The sequence below is a fragment of the Mercenaria mercenaria genome, chromosome 15, assembly GCF_021730395.1.
Source record: "Mercenaria mercenaria strain notata chromosome 15, MADL_Memer_1, whole genome shotgun sequence".
NCBI classification, from domain to species: domain Eukaryota; kingdom Metazoa; phylum Mollusca; class Bivalvia; order Venerida; family Veneridae; genus Mercenaria; species Mercenaria mercenaria.
Genome location: NC_069375.1, coordinates 30,941,083 through 30,960,992, shown reverse-complemented (window position 1 = coordinate 30,960,992; position 19,910 = coordinate 30,941,083). Strand labels below are relative to the sequence as shown.

At 35.6% G+C, this 19,910-nt stretch overlaps 2 protein-coding genes across 2 annotated transcripts in view; one reads left to right on the top strand and one right to left on the bottom strand.

Moving 5' to 3' along the window:
* The window catches only part of LOC123552002 (visual pigment-like receptor peropsin), a 34,798-nt gene extending 31,707 nt beyond the window's left edge, over positions 1-3,091 (top strand). Inside the window, exon 4 of the mRNA XM_053524912.1 lies at positions 2,506-3,091. Coding sequence (XP_053380887.1) covers positions 2,506-2,915 — 410 coding nt within the window. The 3' untranslated portion in view covers positions 2,916-3,091. The remainder of the gene's footprint in view (positions 1-2,505) is intronic.
* Positions 3,092-14,288: 11,197 nt separating this feature from the next.
* LOC123560825 (uncharacterized) lies at positions 14,289-19,642 on the bottom strand. Its single transcript, XM_045352985.2, has 2 exons — positions 19,402-19,642; positions 14,289-17,655 (listed from the first exon to the last, which is right to left on the bottom strand). The coding sequence occupies exon 2, from the start codon at positions 17,647-17,649 to the stop codon at positions 16,474-16,476; it is 1,176 nt and encodes a 391-aa protein (XP_045208920.2). The 5' UTR covers positions 17,650-17,655; positions 19,402-19,642; the 3' UTR covers positions 14,289-16,473.
* Between the last annotated feature and the right edge of the window lie 268 nt (positions 19,643-19,910).

Below are 19,910 nucleotides of genomic sequence, written 5' to 3'. Positions count from 1 at the left end.
ACAGACCGGACAGGAAAAAAATCCTCTTGACCTTTGATCTCAAAGTGTGACCTTGACCTTTAAGCTAGGGTACTGGGTGTTGCGCATGACACGTCGTCTCATCATGGGAAACATTTATGCCAAGTAATATTGTAATCCCTTGATGGATGACAGAGTTCTGCATCGGACAGGGAAAAAACCTTATTGACCTTTGACCTCCAGTTGTGACCTTGACCTTTGAGCTAAGGGTCTGGGCTTTGCGCATGACATGTTGTCTTATCATGGGGAACATTTGTGCCAAGTAATATTAAAATCCCTTCATGGATGGCAGAGTTATGGACGGGACAGGAAAAAAACTCTGTTGACTTTTGACCCCCAATTGTGACCTTGACCTTTGAGCTAGGGGTCTGGGATTTACGCACGACATGTCGTCTCATCATGGGAAACACTTGTGCTAAGTAATATTAAAATCCCTTAATGAATGTCAGAGTTATGGACCGGACACGAAACAGACCCTGTTCATGCTATGTTAACATTGACTGCTAAGTGTGACCTTGGCCTTTGAGCTAGGGGTCTGAAAGTTGTGCATGACACATCGTCTTATTATGAGGTACATTTGTGCCAAGTAATATTAAAATCCCTTCATAGATGGGAGAGTTATGGACCGGACAGGAAAAAAGCCTTGTTGACCTTTGACCTCCAATTGTGACATTGACCTTTAAGCTCGGGGTCCAGGTTTTGCGCATGACACGTCGTCTCCTCATGGGGAACATTTGTGCCAAGTAATATTAAAATCTCTTCATGGATGGGAGAGTTATGGACCGGACAGGAAAAAAGCCCTGTTGACCTTTGACCTCCAATTGTGACCTTGACCTTTGAGCTAGGGGTCCGAGATTTGCATGGGGAACATTTGTGCCAAGTAATACTAAAATCCCTTCAAGGATGGGAGAGTTGTGGACCGGACAGGAAAAAAGCCCTGTTGACCTTTTACCTCCAATTGTGACCTTGACCTTTGAGCTAGGGGTCCGGGTTTTGCGCATGACACGTCGTCTCATCATGGGGAACATTTGTGCCAAGTAATATTAAAATCCCTTCATGGATGACAGAGTTATTGACCGGACACGAAATTGCGGACGGACGGACGGAGGACGTGGCCGTCTGTCCGTCCGTCCGTCTGTCCGTGCCCGCAAAATGATGGTTAAGTGACTGCATAACGGTACTTTCTCTTTGATGTCATTCATTCCGTTCTGTTTATGTGACCTTTTTCGTTTTAGGTGACTGTTAGAACAATAGAGAGATCAAGGGGGGTGTCACATAAATACCGTTTCGTTAGAACGGACAGACGGACGGACAGACGGACGGACGGAATGGCGGAAAAGTGCATTCCTATAGTCCCCGAAACTGGTTTTCAACCAGTAGGGGACTAAAAAAAAAGTTATTACATGTATGGGTAATTAAGAATTATCTTAATTATTCTGTGGACTAAAGTTTTATTACTAGGGGCAGTCCTAACACGATCCGATTCATTTTCCTATTAAACAAAGGAGGCTGAAAACAGTAAGTTATTATACAGCAATTTCCCTTAATTAACTTCTGTCCGTGGCAATGCTTAAACGTATTATGGCCCGAAAATGCATAATTTAAAAAGAAATGACGTCAACGTGAAAAAGAAAACAACGTAGACTTTACCGCGCATTTCAGGGAAATTTAATGACGTTGAGGGACAATATATTCATTTACCTGGTTTTTACGCGTTTTATGCTAGAATAGCGTTAGCGCATGTTCTTTTCGTGTTATAACATCTTCAGAATCCCTCGGGAATCGTTGGTACCCTCGTCCTAACGGGCTCGGGTACCAACCAATCCCTTGGGATTCTGCAGAAAAAAAAAACATGCGTTATCCCTACAAAAATAGTTTCGTATAAACTTTAGAGGATAAATGGGTTTCAGCAAATGTGACATGTATCCAGCATCGAATGCTACAGAAAGGTAAACTCTAAAAGTATCGTGTGTTTAACAGTATAAGCTAAATTCAATGTGAAGCGGGTCAGAGTTGTGCCTGTGCCTGTACTTCTCGCTGTTAGTGATTCAAAATGTGATATAATTTGTTCGAATCAAGCATGATGTGCGCATGTCCTCCTGACATGTGCTTGTGACACAGGTTATTACTCTCGATTTGTAATACAAATAATAAATATCCACATTATATGTATAACAGTATATTATTACATTTAATATTGTGAGCCGTGCCATGAGAAAACCAACATAATGGGTTTGCGACCAGCATGGATCCAGACCAGCCTGCGCATCCGCGCAGTCTGGTCAGGATCCTTGCTGTTCGCTTTTAAAGCCTACTGGAATTGGAGAAACTGTTAGCGAACAGCATGGATCCTGACCAGACTGCGCGGATGCGCAGGCTGGTCTGGATCCATGCTGGTCGCAAACCCACTATGTTGGTTTTCTCATGGCACGGCTCATATGTTTGCCGACGATTTTATTATATAGATAGATTATTTTTGTATTTCAGTTGCATTTCTATTCGCATGGACACCGTATTCAGTAATTGGCCTTAACAAAACCCTTGGTTTTGAAGAGCAGTTTCCAATTTCCAAGGAAATCACACTTATACCTCTGATAACTGCAAAGACAGCGGGTTTCTGGAACCCTGTCATCTTTGGCTTTAGGAACAAAGATGTAAATAAGATACTTGCTGGAAAGATACGCAGAATTAAAGAATTGTTAAGTTTTCAAATTGTCTGCCGACGAACCAACCAAGTTATTCCAGAAGCAGGAAGTAACATAAAAAGCAGTATCACGTGCACTGACAATGGCTCACAAAGCAATCAAGTCAGTATTTTCCAAACAGGCTCCACGTCAGGAATGAAGCCTCAACCACGAGAGCCAACTACCGTACCTTTAGCTTCTATAGAAATATAAAACGCACTTCTGTACACCGTTTTTCGGACAGTGAAGCAACTATGATTTAATAATAAACAATCAGTAGTTGATAAAGGCGACGTGGTAAAATTTGATATATATATTTTCTCACTTTAAAACATTTGTTTCTGTTATTGTATTCTTCTTGGTAATAAAGCAGACACCAATTTGTAGAAAACAAGCGACAAAAAAAAAAAAAAACAAAAAAAAAAAACAAAAAAAAAAAAACAAGAATTACGAGGGATGTTCGAAATGGATTGCTTATTTCTATCTAGAGACTTCAAATTTCAAGTTAGCCCAAAAGGGCTCATTTCATGCCCTCGAAGTACTCCCAGTGGCTAGAAATGCAAAGTTTCAGCCGATGTATCCACTTCTCGAAGGCGTCACGGTACGCTGATTTGGGCACAGTAATAAGGTACTTGATGAATGGCAGATCCAAGTGCCTGTCGGGGCTGGTATTTCCGCCCAGCAAGGAATGATTTCAATTTCGGAAACAAAAAGAAATCACATGGGGCAAGGTCTGGGGAATACGGGGGTTGAGGCACCACATATTCAAGATTTATTTTTGTTTTGTTGTAAAAGATAGTTTATAGTGACATGTTTCTTTTTTCAAGATACGAAGCCAAACGTTATAATTGTATTTATCATTTTTAATCGTGTTTTTTTCCGGATTACGTTTTGCTCTTATACCGGTAGGCGATTCTGCTTCTTTAGTTCTAGGTTAATCAAACTAGCATTTTGGATGTTATAATCATATTGGGATATATTTCTCTTTGCACATGTTATGGTATTCAATCATACGAAAGTCTATGATAACAGAAATGATTGTAATGTAATTTAAGTGCTCAGATGCTCAGAGTATCTTTTATAAATTAAAACATTCTTTTAGAATGCAGTGGTTCTACTAAGGTACCCGCTCATGCCAGAAACAATGTTCGGATGGGCACCTGGGTTTTTCCTTACAATGAAAAGCTAGAAAAATCGCTGTCAATGTGACTCTTAACCCAACAAAAACAAAATAAAGGCCAAAATTTGTTTCTGTTGTAGATTTATTAACAAAACGCGATAACTGTGGCCTTTATTTACCAATACCGGATTAACCCATAACGATGAAATCGGGAATCAGGTAGACATATTATATGACAAATATCTTATTTCGCAAAACCAATGTAAGAAGCGTCGTGGTCTAGTGGTTAACACGTATGATTTGTAAGCTTACGGTGCTGGTTCGAATACATGACGAGGTACATTTTTTTATCTATCATGTTTCTACCTGGAGAAGGAATACAGGTAACATATACTGAGTACTTACTGACATTTTGCAGAGGATCTCATATTGAGGCCAGTGGCTACAGACACTGCTAGCGAGCAGGATGACTACTCAGATACCGACAGTGCTTTTTAATGAACTTCTGTATACATATTTGTCATGACATGAAAAATAAACTTAAACAAATAAATAAAAAATGAAAAATGAAAGAAAAATAAATACAAAAGACGATATAAAAATATCTGCAAAAAATGAATAAGTAAAAATCACAAAGAAGGGCTCGAACATACACCATACAAACATAAAAAGAACAGAAGACCGAAACACTATCCACTAGACTACAAGTCTATTATGATATACCACATCGTATTTAGAGTTAAGAATACTACATTATACAAATTAACACCATTTATCGGATAATATACCTGCTTTACCTGTTTTTGGATTTTACCAAGTACCGTTAAAATAAAATTATCGCGATCCATTAATACTGCCAAACTGTGAACTGAAAAATGAGAGTTTTCCAGTTTAGATGTATATAATTGTGGAAAAATGTATACGTTATTTCTTTTTAAAGGATCTACATGCAAACTTCCCTCTGCTATTAAGTTGATACATACCGCAGTCAAAATGCTGAATCCACTGGGATTTTTCATTCTATTAAAATATGACAAGAATGCTGATAGTATGTTTGCTGAGAGCCGTATTTTGGGTCCCGTGCGATTGGAAAAATATGATTAATGGCGACATATAACAATTTGTCCCGTAATGTTTGGAGTTTATTCTAAGGCATGTCGCCAGACTGAATTCTGGGACTAGACCGAGTTATGACGTCATCAAAATGGCGGCCATTTGTTAAAACTAAACCTATCATCCTCTGCAAATAATTGATCGGAGTTGTTTGTTTTTGGTACTTAAAATGAGTTTTTTTTATAGTTTACATGTTTACATCGTACGCACACATACTTATCTTGCATAATGTTATAATGAATAAATGGATCGTCATCTTTACAATATTAAAGATATATTATGCCCAAATTTCATATTTGAATAAATGAACAATTACTGCATAGTATTTATGGAATCATAAAGAAAATATGCTTGCGAGTATAAAAGTTAGTGTGTAAGGTTTTAATACTACAGACTTAAAACTGTGTATGTAAACACAGTATGAATATGTTACGCCACTAAAAATCTTGAACAAATGGTTGTTGCTATATATAGACGTGTGATTGTGATTGCAACATATACAGTTACTTTATATATTTAGCCCAGTTAAAGATGTTTAATGAGGATGTTCTAGACTAAAATCAATTTGTAATGATGAAATATTTACGTAAAAGGTGACAATAGTATATCTTTAAAGGATTGTGAAATAAAACAAATGCTTTGATGAAGTCATTTCTATGCTGCATCGTAATTAAATGTAAATCAAATATAGAAACCCATTTATATCTAATAATAATAATTTTACATAATTGAAAACAATATTAATAAAAAAAAACTTAAAACCAAAACTACCATCACTTCGCCGGGACTTGAATTTACGACCATAAAATTGTCTGATAACATACTGTAATATAATTCTACATGTGGACTATTTCACGAATCTTTCTGAGTGATTAAACTCTTCTTTCGAGTGAACTCTTGTCTAACTATTTAACAAAAATGGACACAACTATAGAATAAAACAGGATAAAAAGTATATCTATATCTAATTTCACTTTCACATTTAGCAGTTACTTTCTATTTTCGTTGCGATTTTTGTGACATTTGGCGCTATTGACCAATCTAAACTGATGTGCCGAGAAACCCTAAATCCATGAAATATCTCTTTTCCGTACAATATACATAACATCCAGAGATCAAAGCCTTGAGATGTCTGGTGGTTGCGGGTTTTGCTAGAATTATTTTCATTTTAAATGCCAATCTATAAATATACATGTATAAAAACAAAAACTATGTGCCTCATACCTAAGATAAACTCTGTCTGACCTTACATGAACAGCTGGAAGTCAGTGATGTAACCATGGGCTGGAATACCTAATCATTGACAGATCTTATATAATCTAAATGGCCAGTGTGAATGGATAGAGGATGAATAAGAACTGCTTGATCATTGATAATTCATCCGCATTGTTCAGGAATTGGACTACTTTGTGTAGCACATGAACAAATTCCTTTGGATGTGATCTGGAATCAAATAAAGATGCTACATGATTGTCAGAAATACACTTAACTTTGGTAGCGGGATTAACCCGCAACCAAAAACTGATCTGATGTCTGTAGAGCATTTACAATCGTTTCAGAAATGTTTTAGCATGAATGAAACACATCACTAAATTTGCTTCTAACATTTTATCGAAAATAATTTAACTTCTGTTGTAAATATCTTCTCTGTATTGTTGTTTTAAATATTATTGTTTTAAACCTGTAAATATGTATCAAAATGTCTTATCACACTAACAGTAAAAAAGATAAAAGGTAAACGTAAATTTTCCTGAAACACAGAGCATCTCAAACAAAATCATGGTGCCATGTATCGCAAAGTAGGCCCGAAACAAAAAGAAACAGTAACGGAAAAATATAGTTGAAGGGTTGCTTCAAAAATCCACAAGTACATTTTAATTACACATATATGCAAAATATAAAAAGAGGTGTAAGGGGTAGACAAAAGGGTGAGTGTGTTTAGAGAAAGGGAAAAAAGCAAGGATGGATATTCAACAGGAAAAGCCACATTCTTAAAATGTTGTCTCCCTTCACCGTAAACCACAGCAGCACAAAAACGTTTGTAAATAGATTAAAAGATATTTACCTACAAAAAATAGCGAATATCAGTAAAGTGCAAATAGAAAATTTTAGTAAAATATAAATAAGACAACAGTATATTTAGGTTTGTGTACAAAAATTTTAGAATTAGTTCTCATGATCTTGAGATTGACACTTGTCAGCATAGGAAAATAGGAAGAGAAAATAGATTGTGTAGTAAATGCAATAAGAATGTCATAGAAGATGAGTTCCATTTATCGCGCTGTGGCGAATTTCACTCTGAATTAAGAATGATGTATTTACCTTAGAAGTAATACTTTAGCCAAACCCAAAACAAATTCAATATCGAAATGTTCACAAAATATGAAAATAAAATAAGGTCGACTGCTATATACTTACATTTTGTTAAACAAAAGTCAAATGTCTAGTTGTCAGACATTGTATATATATATATATATGATATATGTCAATTTTCTTCACTGTTTATATGAATGTGCCTATGATATGTGTTTTGCTTGTTTGTTAACATGTTTGCAATGGTCAGAGGCCTTAGAGCAAAGGAAACTTCAGTTCTGTTATATGTTGTGAAACAACATGGCAATAAAATATATATAAAAATTGTTTACATGTTTTTATTTTGTTCAACAACCGCGTAATCATAAATAAATTATCTTTTTTTATTTACTCACACACACTCAAAACTTGGGCTAATATATATAGGAAATGAATAGAATAATAAGAAATTACTGAGACTTACATACATCTGAATTTGCCCCTTTTTTAACCTTTAGCCTGCCGGCGGCAAGGCCTTTGTGGCCAGTGCAGACCATGATCAGCTTGCACGTCCGTGCAGGCTGCACTGTTTTCTATTCAGTCAGTAAATATTTAGTGAACACCCCTTCAAATTATAAATGGTATTGCCCAAACTGTATAAAGGACCAGTTCATTATAAAAATTTAAAAGGCTAAAGGTTAAACATTTTAATGTTACGCGTTAAGCACAATCGTTATTCTGAGGATGTATGGAAATTCGTTTCCATGAGCTAAAGCAATGAGCTTAATCAGATAGTTTTAGTTTTATATCTTTATTTACGTCTCATTCTTGCATACAGCATATAATTACAGTGTACAATTACAAACACACTATTGCAAGACCATTCTATTAAAGAATTATAAGAGACTGCAATTATAATATAATTTCTGTACATATCACATAAAATATTCAAATAAGTTACAGATAAGATTCATGAATAACAAGAGCTGTCCGTTAGACAGCACACTCGACTTTTCTCAGTGCTTGCCTCTGAATAAGAGCTTTGCCAGTAAAATGTGCATAAATTTCTCAAATTTTTAATCAAAACTATGGGAATTGATTCTTATGGTGTAACCTTTCATAGTAAACAAGTGTTTAATTTTCAATTCAATAGCTTCGATAGCAACAGAGATCTTGGACATTATGTAAGAGATGAAGAAAATTCTAAGTTTAAAAAGGGGCATAACTCTGTCAAAATTCAAACAGAGTTGTGGGGATTGTTTCTCCTTGGGTAGGCTTTGATAGTAGAAAATTGTATGAAGTTCTAAGTCAAAAGCTTTGATAGCAACGTATCAAAAACTTAAGAAGGGGCATAAATCTTTCAAAATTCAAATCATTACTATGAGTATTGTCTCTCCTGGTGCAGACTGTGATAGATAATAACTACTGTAAGTTCTAAGTCAACAGTTTTGATAGTAACAGAGATATTTATCAAAATCTTTAACCAACGGCAGCGCCGACAAGGATGCCAACACTGGTGTGAGTGCAATAGCTCTACATTTTCTTTGAAGAGTCGAGCTAAAAACTATGTGTAAAAACCGAGAAGCTGGCATTAATCTGGGCTTTTTACTGGCCTAAAAGCTGCCATAAAACGATTCAGTTACCTAAAAAACTGATTGGCCAAAACAACACTAATGTGTATCTGGTAAAAAAACGGTTTTAAAAAAACAAGTATTATAACAGATCAGATCTGTTGTAAACTGATTAATACCAGCCTCTCGTTAAAACATACTTTTACAACATTTAATCTTGTAAGATTGCAACAAACATGGTTTAAACAATTTATTGCATTACTAATATAGCTTAACTATAAAAGTGGTATATACATATCACATTATAGTTATATTACAGTTAAAATTAACTAACATGAACCACAAAGCATCAAATTAAGATTTAGTGAATAATTGTACTGTTCAGTGCAAGACTTAACCCCATCATTTTAGTCGTGCATACTTTTTTTTACTCTATTTTTTCGTATTATGTAACGTGTATATTTTTTTAAAAATTTATTAACGGACTATTGCACTATTTAATTATCGAACACTTTCTTAATTTGCTTTCCGTTCCAGATTAATTAAGTATCATATTTAAGGGAAATAGATGTACAGAAATGTTTCTCTTGACACGATAAACAGTTTTAGTTTTCACTTAACTCACTACTTTTGCATCTGTTCAAATAAAATCTGGAAAGTAGGTCCCTCGGAAGCACCGAGAACAACGCAAACAGTGAAAATTGGATTGATCGAGTCTGGCCCCGTGTTCACAAAACATTTTCAGTCTCAGCTGAGTTTGATAATGAAACTTTATTTGTCATTTATATCTAAATAGCATGTTTTAAACTAAATTTTAAGTCAATAACTATACTCAAGTGGCTATTCAGTACTGATGGTCTGTCTCAGATGGAAGTTAACCTTTAAGTTTTAGTAAAATTGATATGAAAATTTCAAACTCAAACTCAGCTGAGACCGAAAAATGTTTTGTGAACACGGGGCCTGTTCAAGAGCAGTAATTTTAAATGCAACACTGCCACCCCTACCCCACTAACACCGGCTTAAGCAGTATTCAATCTTCAAATCTAAATGAGTTGAAATCAATGATCCCGAAGGACCGAAAAATATAACAACACTGAGATGAAGTCACGGCTAAAATAAAATCTCAGTGTTAATTGCTGAATCATATTAATTATGTCATGCAAGAAAGGTTTTTTTCTCCATTAAACATTATCTAAAAATTACACTCTTCTTGAATCCAGTACACACTCCATATACAGATGTGAACCAACCCCTACCAATCATATCCACGGCAAAGACAATGACCACGGTAATAGATGTACACTGAGTATAAAGACAAATTTTTCGGAGGATTGGGTTTGAAAATGGTATAGTTAGGTGGAATTTACTTGACTTCATTCCATCCATATATTTGTACCTTGCATATAACTAAAATGTACTTGCCAGTTTTTTTTGTCTTTTTTGCAACCTGTCTGCTATATTTTTCACTACTTTGTGTTTCCAGGAAATGTATCGTAACCTTTAGATTTGTCAGTTATTGCTATTTCTCATGCAAAGACGTGGAGTACATTATATTATATTATTATAATACCAGATTTATATCGCGCCCTTTTCATGATCAATTTCACGTTCAAAGGCGCTTTACATAGTTCAAATGCAGCCACACAGGGCGCATAATTCTTCCTCTACTAGTACAAGATTTCACAAGATTTTTTTCACACAAACCAGAAGGTCATAGACCCATGTGGCAAAATACAGCATTTATAAGTATATGGTGACAGCAAACGAAAGTTAACAGTATATACAGTCATCATATCAAATGTGGCGTAAAGTTTATAACTAGTAATACAATTGATTGTTGCAATATAGACATTGGTCATATCAAATATAACGTCAAGTAAAACGTTAGACAATTAGTAGTATAGAAGTTTAGAATGAAATTTAATAAATCGCCACGGACTGGTCCGAAAGAGACACTGAAATTGAAAATAAATATTATCGGTTGTAATGTACTCTGTATTTATGTACCTGTACAGACACAGAGCGATCTGACCAGAGGGACAGAGTGAGACAAAGCCCCCACGACAGAGAGATCAGAAATCAGATACAGGATTGTCCGGCTAACTTAGCCTAGCTCGTTGCGAACAAACAGTCTGGTTCTTTAACGTGCCCAGTGTATAACACTGATACACGCTAGGATTGCACAATACCCAGGCTCATATACTGATTCGACGAGATAATAATAATAATAATAATAATAATAAAGCCTTTATTTAACGAAGAAAACTCATTTGACGAACAACATCAATCTTCCATGAGGCCCTCAAAACAATACATAACATATACATCTAAAATATTTACGTGGTACATTTTAACATATAGAAGACAGACAAGTGCATTTAATACCAGTATTTTGTTTATACTATAACTATACGAAGTGCAATATTATAATTATTAAATATTATAATTGTGTATATGTGTGTAATAATTAACTGGTTTTTCAACTGAATCGATAAGTTCTTTACTGGGTTCTTCTGTTATATCGGCAAGTTCAACACTCTTTGAATCAGAAAAAGAAACAGGTGAAGAATTTATCGATTGGGTAGAAGAATCAGGTGATGAACCCGTTCATTCATCAGATGAATACGGCGGTGAACTTATCGATGCAGTAGAAGAACAAGATGTTGAACTTGTCGATAAAGTAGAAAAACCAGGTAAAGAATTCACCGATTAAGGTCATGATCCGATTCTTTTACTGAATAGACGTTTTCATTATGGATTCAATCTACTGAATCGGAGAGTTCATAACCAGGTTCGTCTATACAGTCGACGAGGTAATCTCCGGATTCATCGACCCATTGCACGATATCACCGCCTGTTTCTTCCACAGATCTGAAGAATTCACCACCAGGTTCATCTACTGTATTTCTAACAATCCAGCGGTAAATAAACCGCAACTTTTTGTAGGAAAGTACATTTTGTTTAGAAACGATTAAAATCTTTTTTTCCTAAATAAAAATCAGATATTACTAAGTGATATTACGGAGCCTTCTGTAAAGAGTTCTGCTGCAAACTACCTTTACAGAAGAAATAGTTTTGTTGAGAAATTATGATGATATTGGTGCCTACTTCGTTTTAACCAAATAAACATAAAGATAACCTTTTGCCTGCAAAGTCGTATCTCAGCGAGTTGTACATTTCAATGTTACAACTTCCATATATTACCAAAAACAATATTATCTATATCAACGTTTCGACGTCAGTAGGTTCTTTGTAATGTAGCATCACTGTTTTATGTATCGGAATGCTTTTGTTTCAATATCAGATGATTGTATACTAAACCCTTACCTTGCTAAATTTCTATAATGAACTTGTCCATCTTTCAATTTGAAAGGTACCATTAACAGTTAAAAGAGGTGCTTACCAAAAAGATACTGTCTGAATGGCGAACAGTGCAGATCTTGATCAGACTGCAAGGATGTGCAGGCTGATCATGATCAGCACTGATTGCAAAGACATAATCAATCGTGTCCAGCATGATATGGGTTAAGCATGGTGTTATATTCTTACAGAAGTCCGTCTGATCGCTGGGTTAACAGTGGTTGCCACACCTTTTACTGATGTGGCTGGCATCGTACTGCTCGAATCGCATGAACCCCCTGCACCTTTCGAATGCCTCTTAACGACTACTTTGCGAGACATTGTACATACATTGTATATAGTAATTTAACGAGGGTTTTGCGATGTTAAAGTTGTATTCATTCTTTGCTTAGTTCTCGCTTTTAGCCATGCATTGTGCATCTTCTGTAATATGGAACATGATGTTAGTTGATCACTCTTGCAAGTGATGCATTCCCATTAATAATTTAAGTAATATACCTAAAGGAGCGCTCGATAAATTACAAATATTTACAACGAATGATAATATAAATTTGAAAATTAGCATACGTTAAGAAATCGATGTTGTGACTGATAGCTCAAAATGTTTTTTAAAATCAAAACTCGGAATCATTTAATTTTTATCAATATTTTTTTTTACAATTTTCATCCATTTTCGAAAACTCAGAAAAAAGAAGGCGTTCATTTGCCGCATTTTTATGACTCTTTGTTTGATAGTGTCCGTATTACTGTTTAAACAGATATTACAAAAATAAAAATTGAAATATTTCTTGATGTTTTGATTTTTGGAAAGTAAATAGCCTTTAGATAAGAAAATGAGTGACCAGTCACATACACAGATGTAGATTTCAGTATTAGGTGTAGGCCTCCCCGCTTTCTTTACCCCAGACTTGAGACCCGTTGATGCAAGACTTTCGTACTTGACCGACTTATTCTACAGTGTTGGAAACTGACCATTTAGATATAGAAGAAGTAGTATTTTCACACATTTATCCGTAATGCGACGTTTTCTGCTAATAAACACTAGTCAAAACTATTGGCCGGCAAGTCATTCAGAAATTTTTATTACAAGAAATCAGAAATAAATTTTCACTGACTTTTTTCAAGTTTGGAGTTTATTCCAGCAAATTTGTGTCAGCAATAGACCGAACATATAGCAAAATCTATATACCGGTGATTAATATAAGCAGTCTTGTAATAAAGTATTTCACAGTATGCACATATCAAATGGCTTACCGGTCAATAGTAAAAAATATTGCCCGAGGTCCGAAGGACAGGGGTCAAATAGATTTTACCATTAAACGGCAAACCATTCAGTAAGTATTTTATCACATGACATCAGAAATAAATTTTCATAAATGCTTTTTTTTTTAAGTTTTGACTTTAGCCCAGAAAAATTAATGTTGAATCATGCACTATGGACCAGCGATTTATATAAGCAGTCACATAATAATTGTATCGTGTATTTATGTCACATTTTCATTATGTCTTTTTGTTACGGAATAGAAAAAGGTATTTTTTCCAGCATATTTCTATAAGACCACAAACAAGAGAAAGATAACGTGTAGCCCTTGATATATGTTGAGAAAACACTCGATAATACTTCTAAAACATGCTTTAATTTTTCAAGCTAATGAAGATTTTGTTTACACACGTACAACAACAAGTTCGTCTGTATGTATTGTTTGCCAAAAGGCAAATCATGCGAAAGCTAGAATCAATCATTTTCGAAACTTATTTATTACCAGACCTAAATACTTTATTAAATATAACCTTGTATTATTTGCGGAAAAAGCTCCAATTTACGCAATAAGATGGATGGGTTTTGTTTAACATTAAGCCATTTTTTTCAAACCCCCTATGCATCAACAATATGCTCACTGTCAATTATTTAAAACGACTGCTTCCACATCATTGGCGTAACCAGAAGTTTTTGGAGGTGGGTGCGAGTGGGGGTAGGTGTGGAGGTATGGGAGGCCTCCCCCAGAATTTTTTTTTTTAAATCAAGAAGACATTCGTGCGATTTGGCATGTATTTAAAAGCTTACTGATGGGTAGATATGCGACTCATTTTATCGCTTTTTTCTGTGAATAATACATAACGTCTTTGTAAGTTCATTTAATTTATTTGTATTAAGTAAGTTAAGATAATAATAATAATGCAAACGAAATATACAGAAAGACACAACATTTTTTTAAAAAAATATTTGACAGATGCGATGTGCATAGAAAAGGGTCATTGATGTTTATGAAACAAAGTTTACATTGCTCCATTCATTAGAAAATTAATGTAAACTTAAACTGTCATTTTAGGTATATAGCTATACATAATCGTTTTCGCATAAAAGTAATGCTCTGATCTTAATATTTGACAGATGCGATGTGCATAGAAAAGGGTCATTGATGTTTATGAAACAAAGATTACATTGCTCCATTCATTAGAAAATTAATGTAAACTTAAACTGTCATTTTAGGTATATAGCTATACATAATCGTTTTCGCATAAAAGTAATGCTCTGATCTTAATATTTGACAGATGCGATGTGCATAGAAAAGGGTCATTGATGTTTATGAAACAAAGTTTACATTGCTCCATTCATTAGAAAATTAATGTAAACTTAAACTGTCATTTTAGGTATATAGCTATACATAATCGTTTTCGCATAAAAGTAATGCTCTGATCTTTCTAAAAATCATATTCTGTGATACAAGGAATAATTACTATGTAAATGTACACAGCTGGGAATATTTGGCAAGTAAAGCCTGGTTCGCATTTGGCCTGCGATGCGTATGTGGAGCCCGTAGACTGTCCGTATCCTCTCGGCAAGTTTCCGTGCAGGAGGCGGCAGTGCGATTTTCGTACGGATTTACGGGCTTCGCAGCCTCTACCATTTTGTTTAGTGAAAAGCTATATAAATTTGAAAAAATAGTAAGCCCGTAGTCCGTATACATGTCGCAGGTGGCATTGCACAATCCCCGACGGGCATCTTTAAGAGGTCGCGCGCTGAACGTGCAGCCAACGCACGATTTTCCGTAGACATGGTGCCCAAAAGAAATCGTACGGAGATTGTAGACTCGTGGGACCTTCGCACGCCCTCGCGCAGCTGTCGCTTGCTGCCCGTGTGGTACCAGTGAAATCGCACGGATATTAAGCGGCGGCCTTGATGTGGACAAAACATTTTTCAGATGGTAATATATATTGGCCATCTCAGTCCAACATGTTTTCATTATTCGATGATAGTACCACTAAGACTCGGAGCGGCGTACCTGCGGTTGAGTAGCAGGCCCGAGAGGCACAGGAAGAGGACGGTGTGCGTGAAGCCCTGGCTGCTGAGACGGGTCACCCTGGGATAATACGACACCCTGATGCAGGAGTTGATGCGGGAACCTTTGCATGCACGGAAGCGTCGTACGATTTCCGTGGGAAGCTTGTGGAGACTGCACGGCAACTGCACTGAAATTGCACGATTTACGTATAATCTCCGCGCAGCGTCCGTACCGATTTCTCCCGGCCTTCCCCGAGAGACTGTACAAAAATGGCACGATGCTCATATATAATGTGAACATATACGCCGTAGCCCGCAGCCACCTACGATGCCCGCAAAACCGCAATGAAAATCTTAGACTAATTTATCGCACGGCGCCCGGGTCAAATGTGAATTAGGCATCACCTATAGAAAAAAAAAGAAATGGGGGTTAAAATACGCTTTTCGGTCAATTTAAATCTAATCTAAATTTTCGAAAGCGCAGGAAAATTGCGTCTATGAACGGAAATGGCGTCACCGCGTTTAAAAAACTCACAACAAAATAAATTTTCTGTTTTAGCAGCTGTAGCGTGACACTGTATTTTACAATATATCTATAATTGAAAAAGTTATTGAAAGGAAACCGCTCAGCTATAAAATATGATTTCATATGCAGTTTCATGTAAAAATACAGAATTGGCTAGATCTAATATTCGTACAAAGTCCGTAATAATAACAAACAAATACAGTAATGCAATTATCATATCAGCACCTAATCCCTATTCACTAGTCTTTTCGCACTTTCAGCAAATATTTAGCTTTTGACTGACAGGAGATGTGCTGAGAGGTCTGGGAAGAGCTCGAAAAGTTTTTCCTTGTATTTCTCGTAAGTATAACTGAGATCGATGCTCAGTTCTTTTAACATTGATTTCAAACTTCTCATACTTTCCACAAATGGTGTATATTCCTCTGTGTCTTTCTTTGTCAGCAGAATTGTTTCTGCGATCTCCGACGGACACCAGAAAGAATCGATTGTTACAACTTGAGATTTCCTCAGATTTTCTTCCTCAAACACGCTCGTGAGACAATCGAAACAATTTTAACTGTTAAACAAGTCATGCCTTCTTTTTGTGCCTTTGTAAAAACCATAGTTTTCCATGAGTAACTTGAAAAACTATCATTTCTCTCCGGATAACTTGTATTAGGCTTATGAGATTTTATCTGCGTGTTTCCGTCTTTGAAATTGACTGTGCTGCCACAGTTATGATCCAGTTTTCCGAAACATTTCATTAACGTATAACAAATGTACCAGTTATGATAAATGGACTTTTCACATTTCCACTGTTTCATTATGTTATTTTCATATTCCGATAGCGATACCATGAAGTTGCTCTGTAGAAACTGTGTTTTTGCCTTATAGTAGTCTTCGTCGCGGTCACCGTAATGATGAATTGCACTCATAACAAGTTCTCTACATTTTAATGGCAGAAGCAGGCAACGCTCTGGTCGGCCGAGATCGTGTTCCTTGCATGGGCATTCTTGTTTGAATAGTGGCACATTGTCATATACAGATTCATCACTTAACTCGATTGCTGGAACAAGATCAACGGAAATGAAAAGATCATTGCTACGACTTTGTGAGCACCATTTCAGGAGATTGTGAAGATGAAACGCTGGTCCTTGCATGCCATAATAGCTTTCTTTCCCATCGGGTACGCATAAGTATAAACTCTTTTCTCCCAGTTTGACTGGCCCGCTGTCACGAACTTTGACAATAGCGTTTTCAAGTCGTAGGAAATTCTGCTTTATGAAAAAAGACGGGTGCACCATATTATTGCCCAAAAATATCTGCCGGTATCTCGGATCTTTTGGCTTAATTGTGTATTTAGAAAATGAAATGTCTCTCAGATTGGAAGACGGTCGTGTCGATATAACATCTGAGGAGTAGGTAAAAGCCAAAGTAAAATCGAATTCATCAGGGTCACATATACTTGTCCCGTCTGCCATACTTCCTGCCTCTTTAAGATTTATTCTTGTCAAACCTTCCGACCCGTGTTCATCCATGTATGGCAAAACCGCTAGGTTAACTATCCTCTTTACCATCTCTTTAGTGGCACTTACAATGTCCGAAAGCTCATCCGACCATCTCCTCTCAGTCGAAACTTCTTTGTAGAGATTGAGAAGGAAGTGCTCCACGTTTGCCTCCCCGCTGCCTTTAGAATCCGCCATCTTTATCTAAAATTAGTTAATAAGATATAAATTGTAATGAAACATTTGTAATTTCTAAGTGCAAAATTGATATGTTGTAAAATAAACTAACCTTTATGACGTTTTCGGTGGACTGGCTCCAAACTTCATTTTGACGTAGGTTTTAGTGAAAACCTGAAGGATTTTTTGGTAGTTTTCAGTTCATTTGTTTAGCATGACTATCTTATATCTGTTTCAAATAGCAATTCTAAGTTTATACCAGCGTCTACAGGTAATAATTATAACTATTTCAGAATTAAAGAGGTAATTGCTATGATTAACACTTTAATTTTTTTTGTCAAACGAAACAAATACCAACTCTGAATGCGAATATCGCACCTAAAAAGCTGGTTCTTTCTTTCTTACTGAAGTAGCTTGTACAGAGCAAAAGACAATGTACAACAAATTTGTTCTAGTATTCTTAGAGGAGCTTGCATTATAACTACCAACTCGGGGTACTTCATATATGAATGTAAAATGTTGCCATTATTAAATCAAGCCTACAAGTTATATTGTAAATTTTAAAGTTTCGACCGAAGTATCAAAGGGAAAAATTCGAGAACCACGAGAATTGCGAGGCCTGTCACATAGGTGGCAGGTGTCCAATACTTCGATGATGCTAGCTTTGTTTCTTTTTAACTCATTGAAAAAAGTATTTCTGTTTGTTTTGTTTGTTTTTGGTTTAACGCCGTTTTTCAACAGTATTTCCGTTATGTAACGGCAAGCAGTTAACCAAACTAGTGTTCCTGGATTCTGTACCAGTACAAACCTGTTCTCCGCAAGTAACTGCCAACTTCCCCACATGAATCAGAGGTGGAGGACGAATGATTTCAGACACAATGTCTTTTATCAAATCGTCACGGAGAACATACGCCTCGCCCAGGGGTCGAACTCACGAACCCGAAATCCGTAGATCTGCGCTCTCCCTATTGAGCTAAGCGGGCGGACTGGGGTGATACTACATTCATTTCTTAATTTTGATACTACTTTTAAATTGTGTTGTTTTTCCATTATTTCTGCCAGTTATTCCTTGTAAAATAAATAAATAATGCTTTGCCAGTTGTATTTGTAACGTCGCCAACGAACTCACATGAGTCAGTGGATTTCTTGAATCAGTGTCAAAAGTTACAATGACAGTCAAGCATAAAAAAATCTAGCCAAGCATAAAATACAAATATATCATAATTATTTGCTTTGCACATGTAGAAACACGTTGATTATATGATCCATAAAATATTTTATACCTATTTTGACAACATATGTTGCATTCATATTATTTCCTTTTATCTGTTAAAAAGTACATTGGGTATATGAATCACATAGAAATATGTTATAGATGGAATTTTACAGAACAAAATACTACATCTATAGCAAACCTATATCCACAGAATACAAATATTACAGTGCTTAAACTTTAAGTACTGTACAAATTACTACACATATAGCAAATACACATCCACAGAAAACAAATATTACAGTGCTTAAACATTAAGTACTGTACAAAAAACTACACATATAGCAAATCCACATCCACAAAATACAAATATGACAATACTTAAACTTTAAGTACTGTACAAAATACTACATATATAGCAAATCTACATCCATAATATACAGTATTTGTAGATAATTATCATTCGAAAAGCATGCTGATTAGTAAACATTACCTAAATAATACACCGTTTCATGATTAAAAGTACGAAAACATCACTGACATAGAAAACATCTACTTACTGCAATAAACTCCACTTTGAAATACACAACATAGTTACCCGGGTATAGTGTAATTGGTTAATAATCCAGGTCAAATACTAAATCATATCTTGAGCAAGTAATTTAACAGATTGTTCTATTAGTAAACTTATAAACACATCGCTGACCTCAACCTGAACTGCAACCCCACTATGAACATGTACACAACATACCCAGGTATTATAATGAAGTGAAATATTAAACCGTATCTTAAGCGAGTTACCCATAACAGGTAAAGCGATAAATTAAACACATCTTCCCTGGTATAAAAGCAATAACAATCGAACTGCTCAGTGCTGTGTTCAGGTATACAGACACTAAATGGGAAAATGGCGCAAAAAACAAATGGTAGTCGCATAATGGTGGATTCAATTAGACCCGTTGTTGTTGTTGTTGTTGTTTTTTTTTTTTTTTTTTTTTTTTTTTTTTTTTTTGCTCTGCAGTGCTATTTTCCTTATTTTCTTTGCAATTTTTAACTGAAATCATATGAC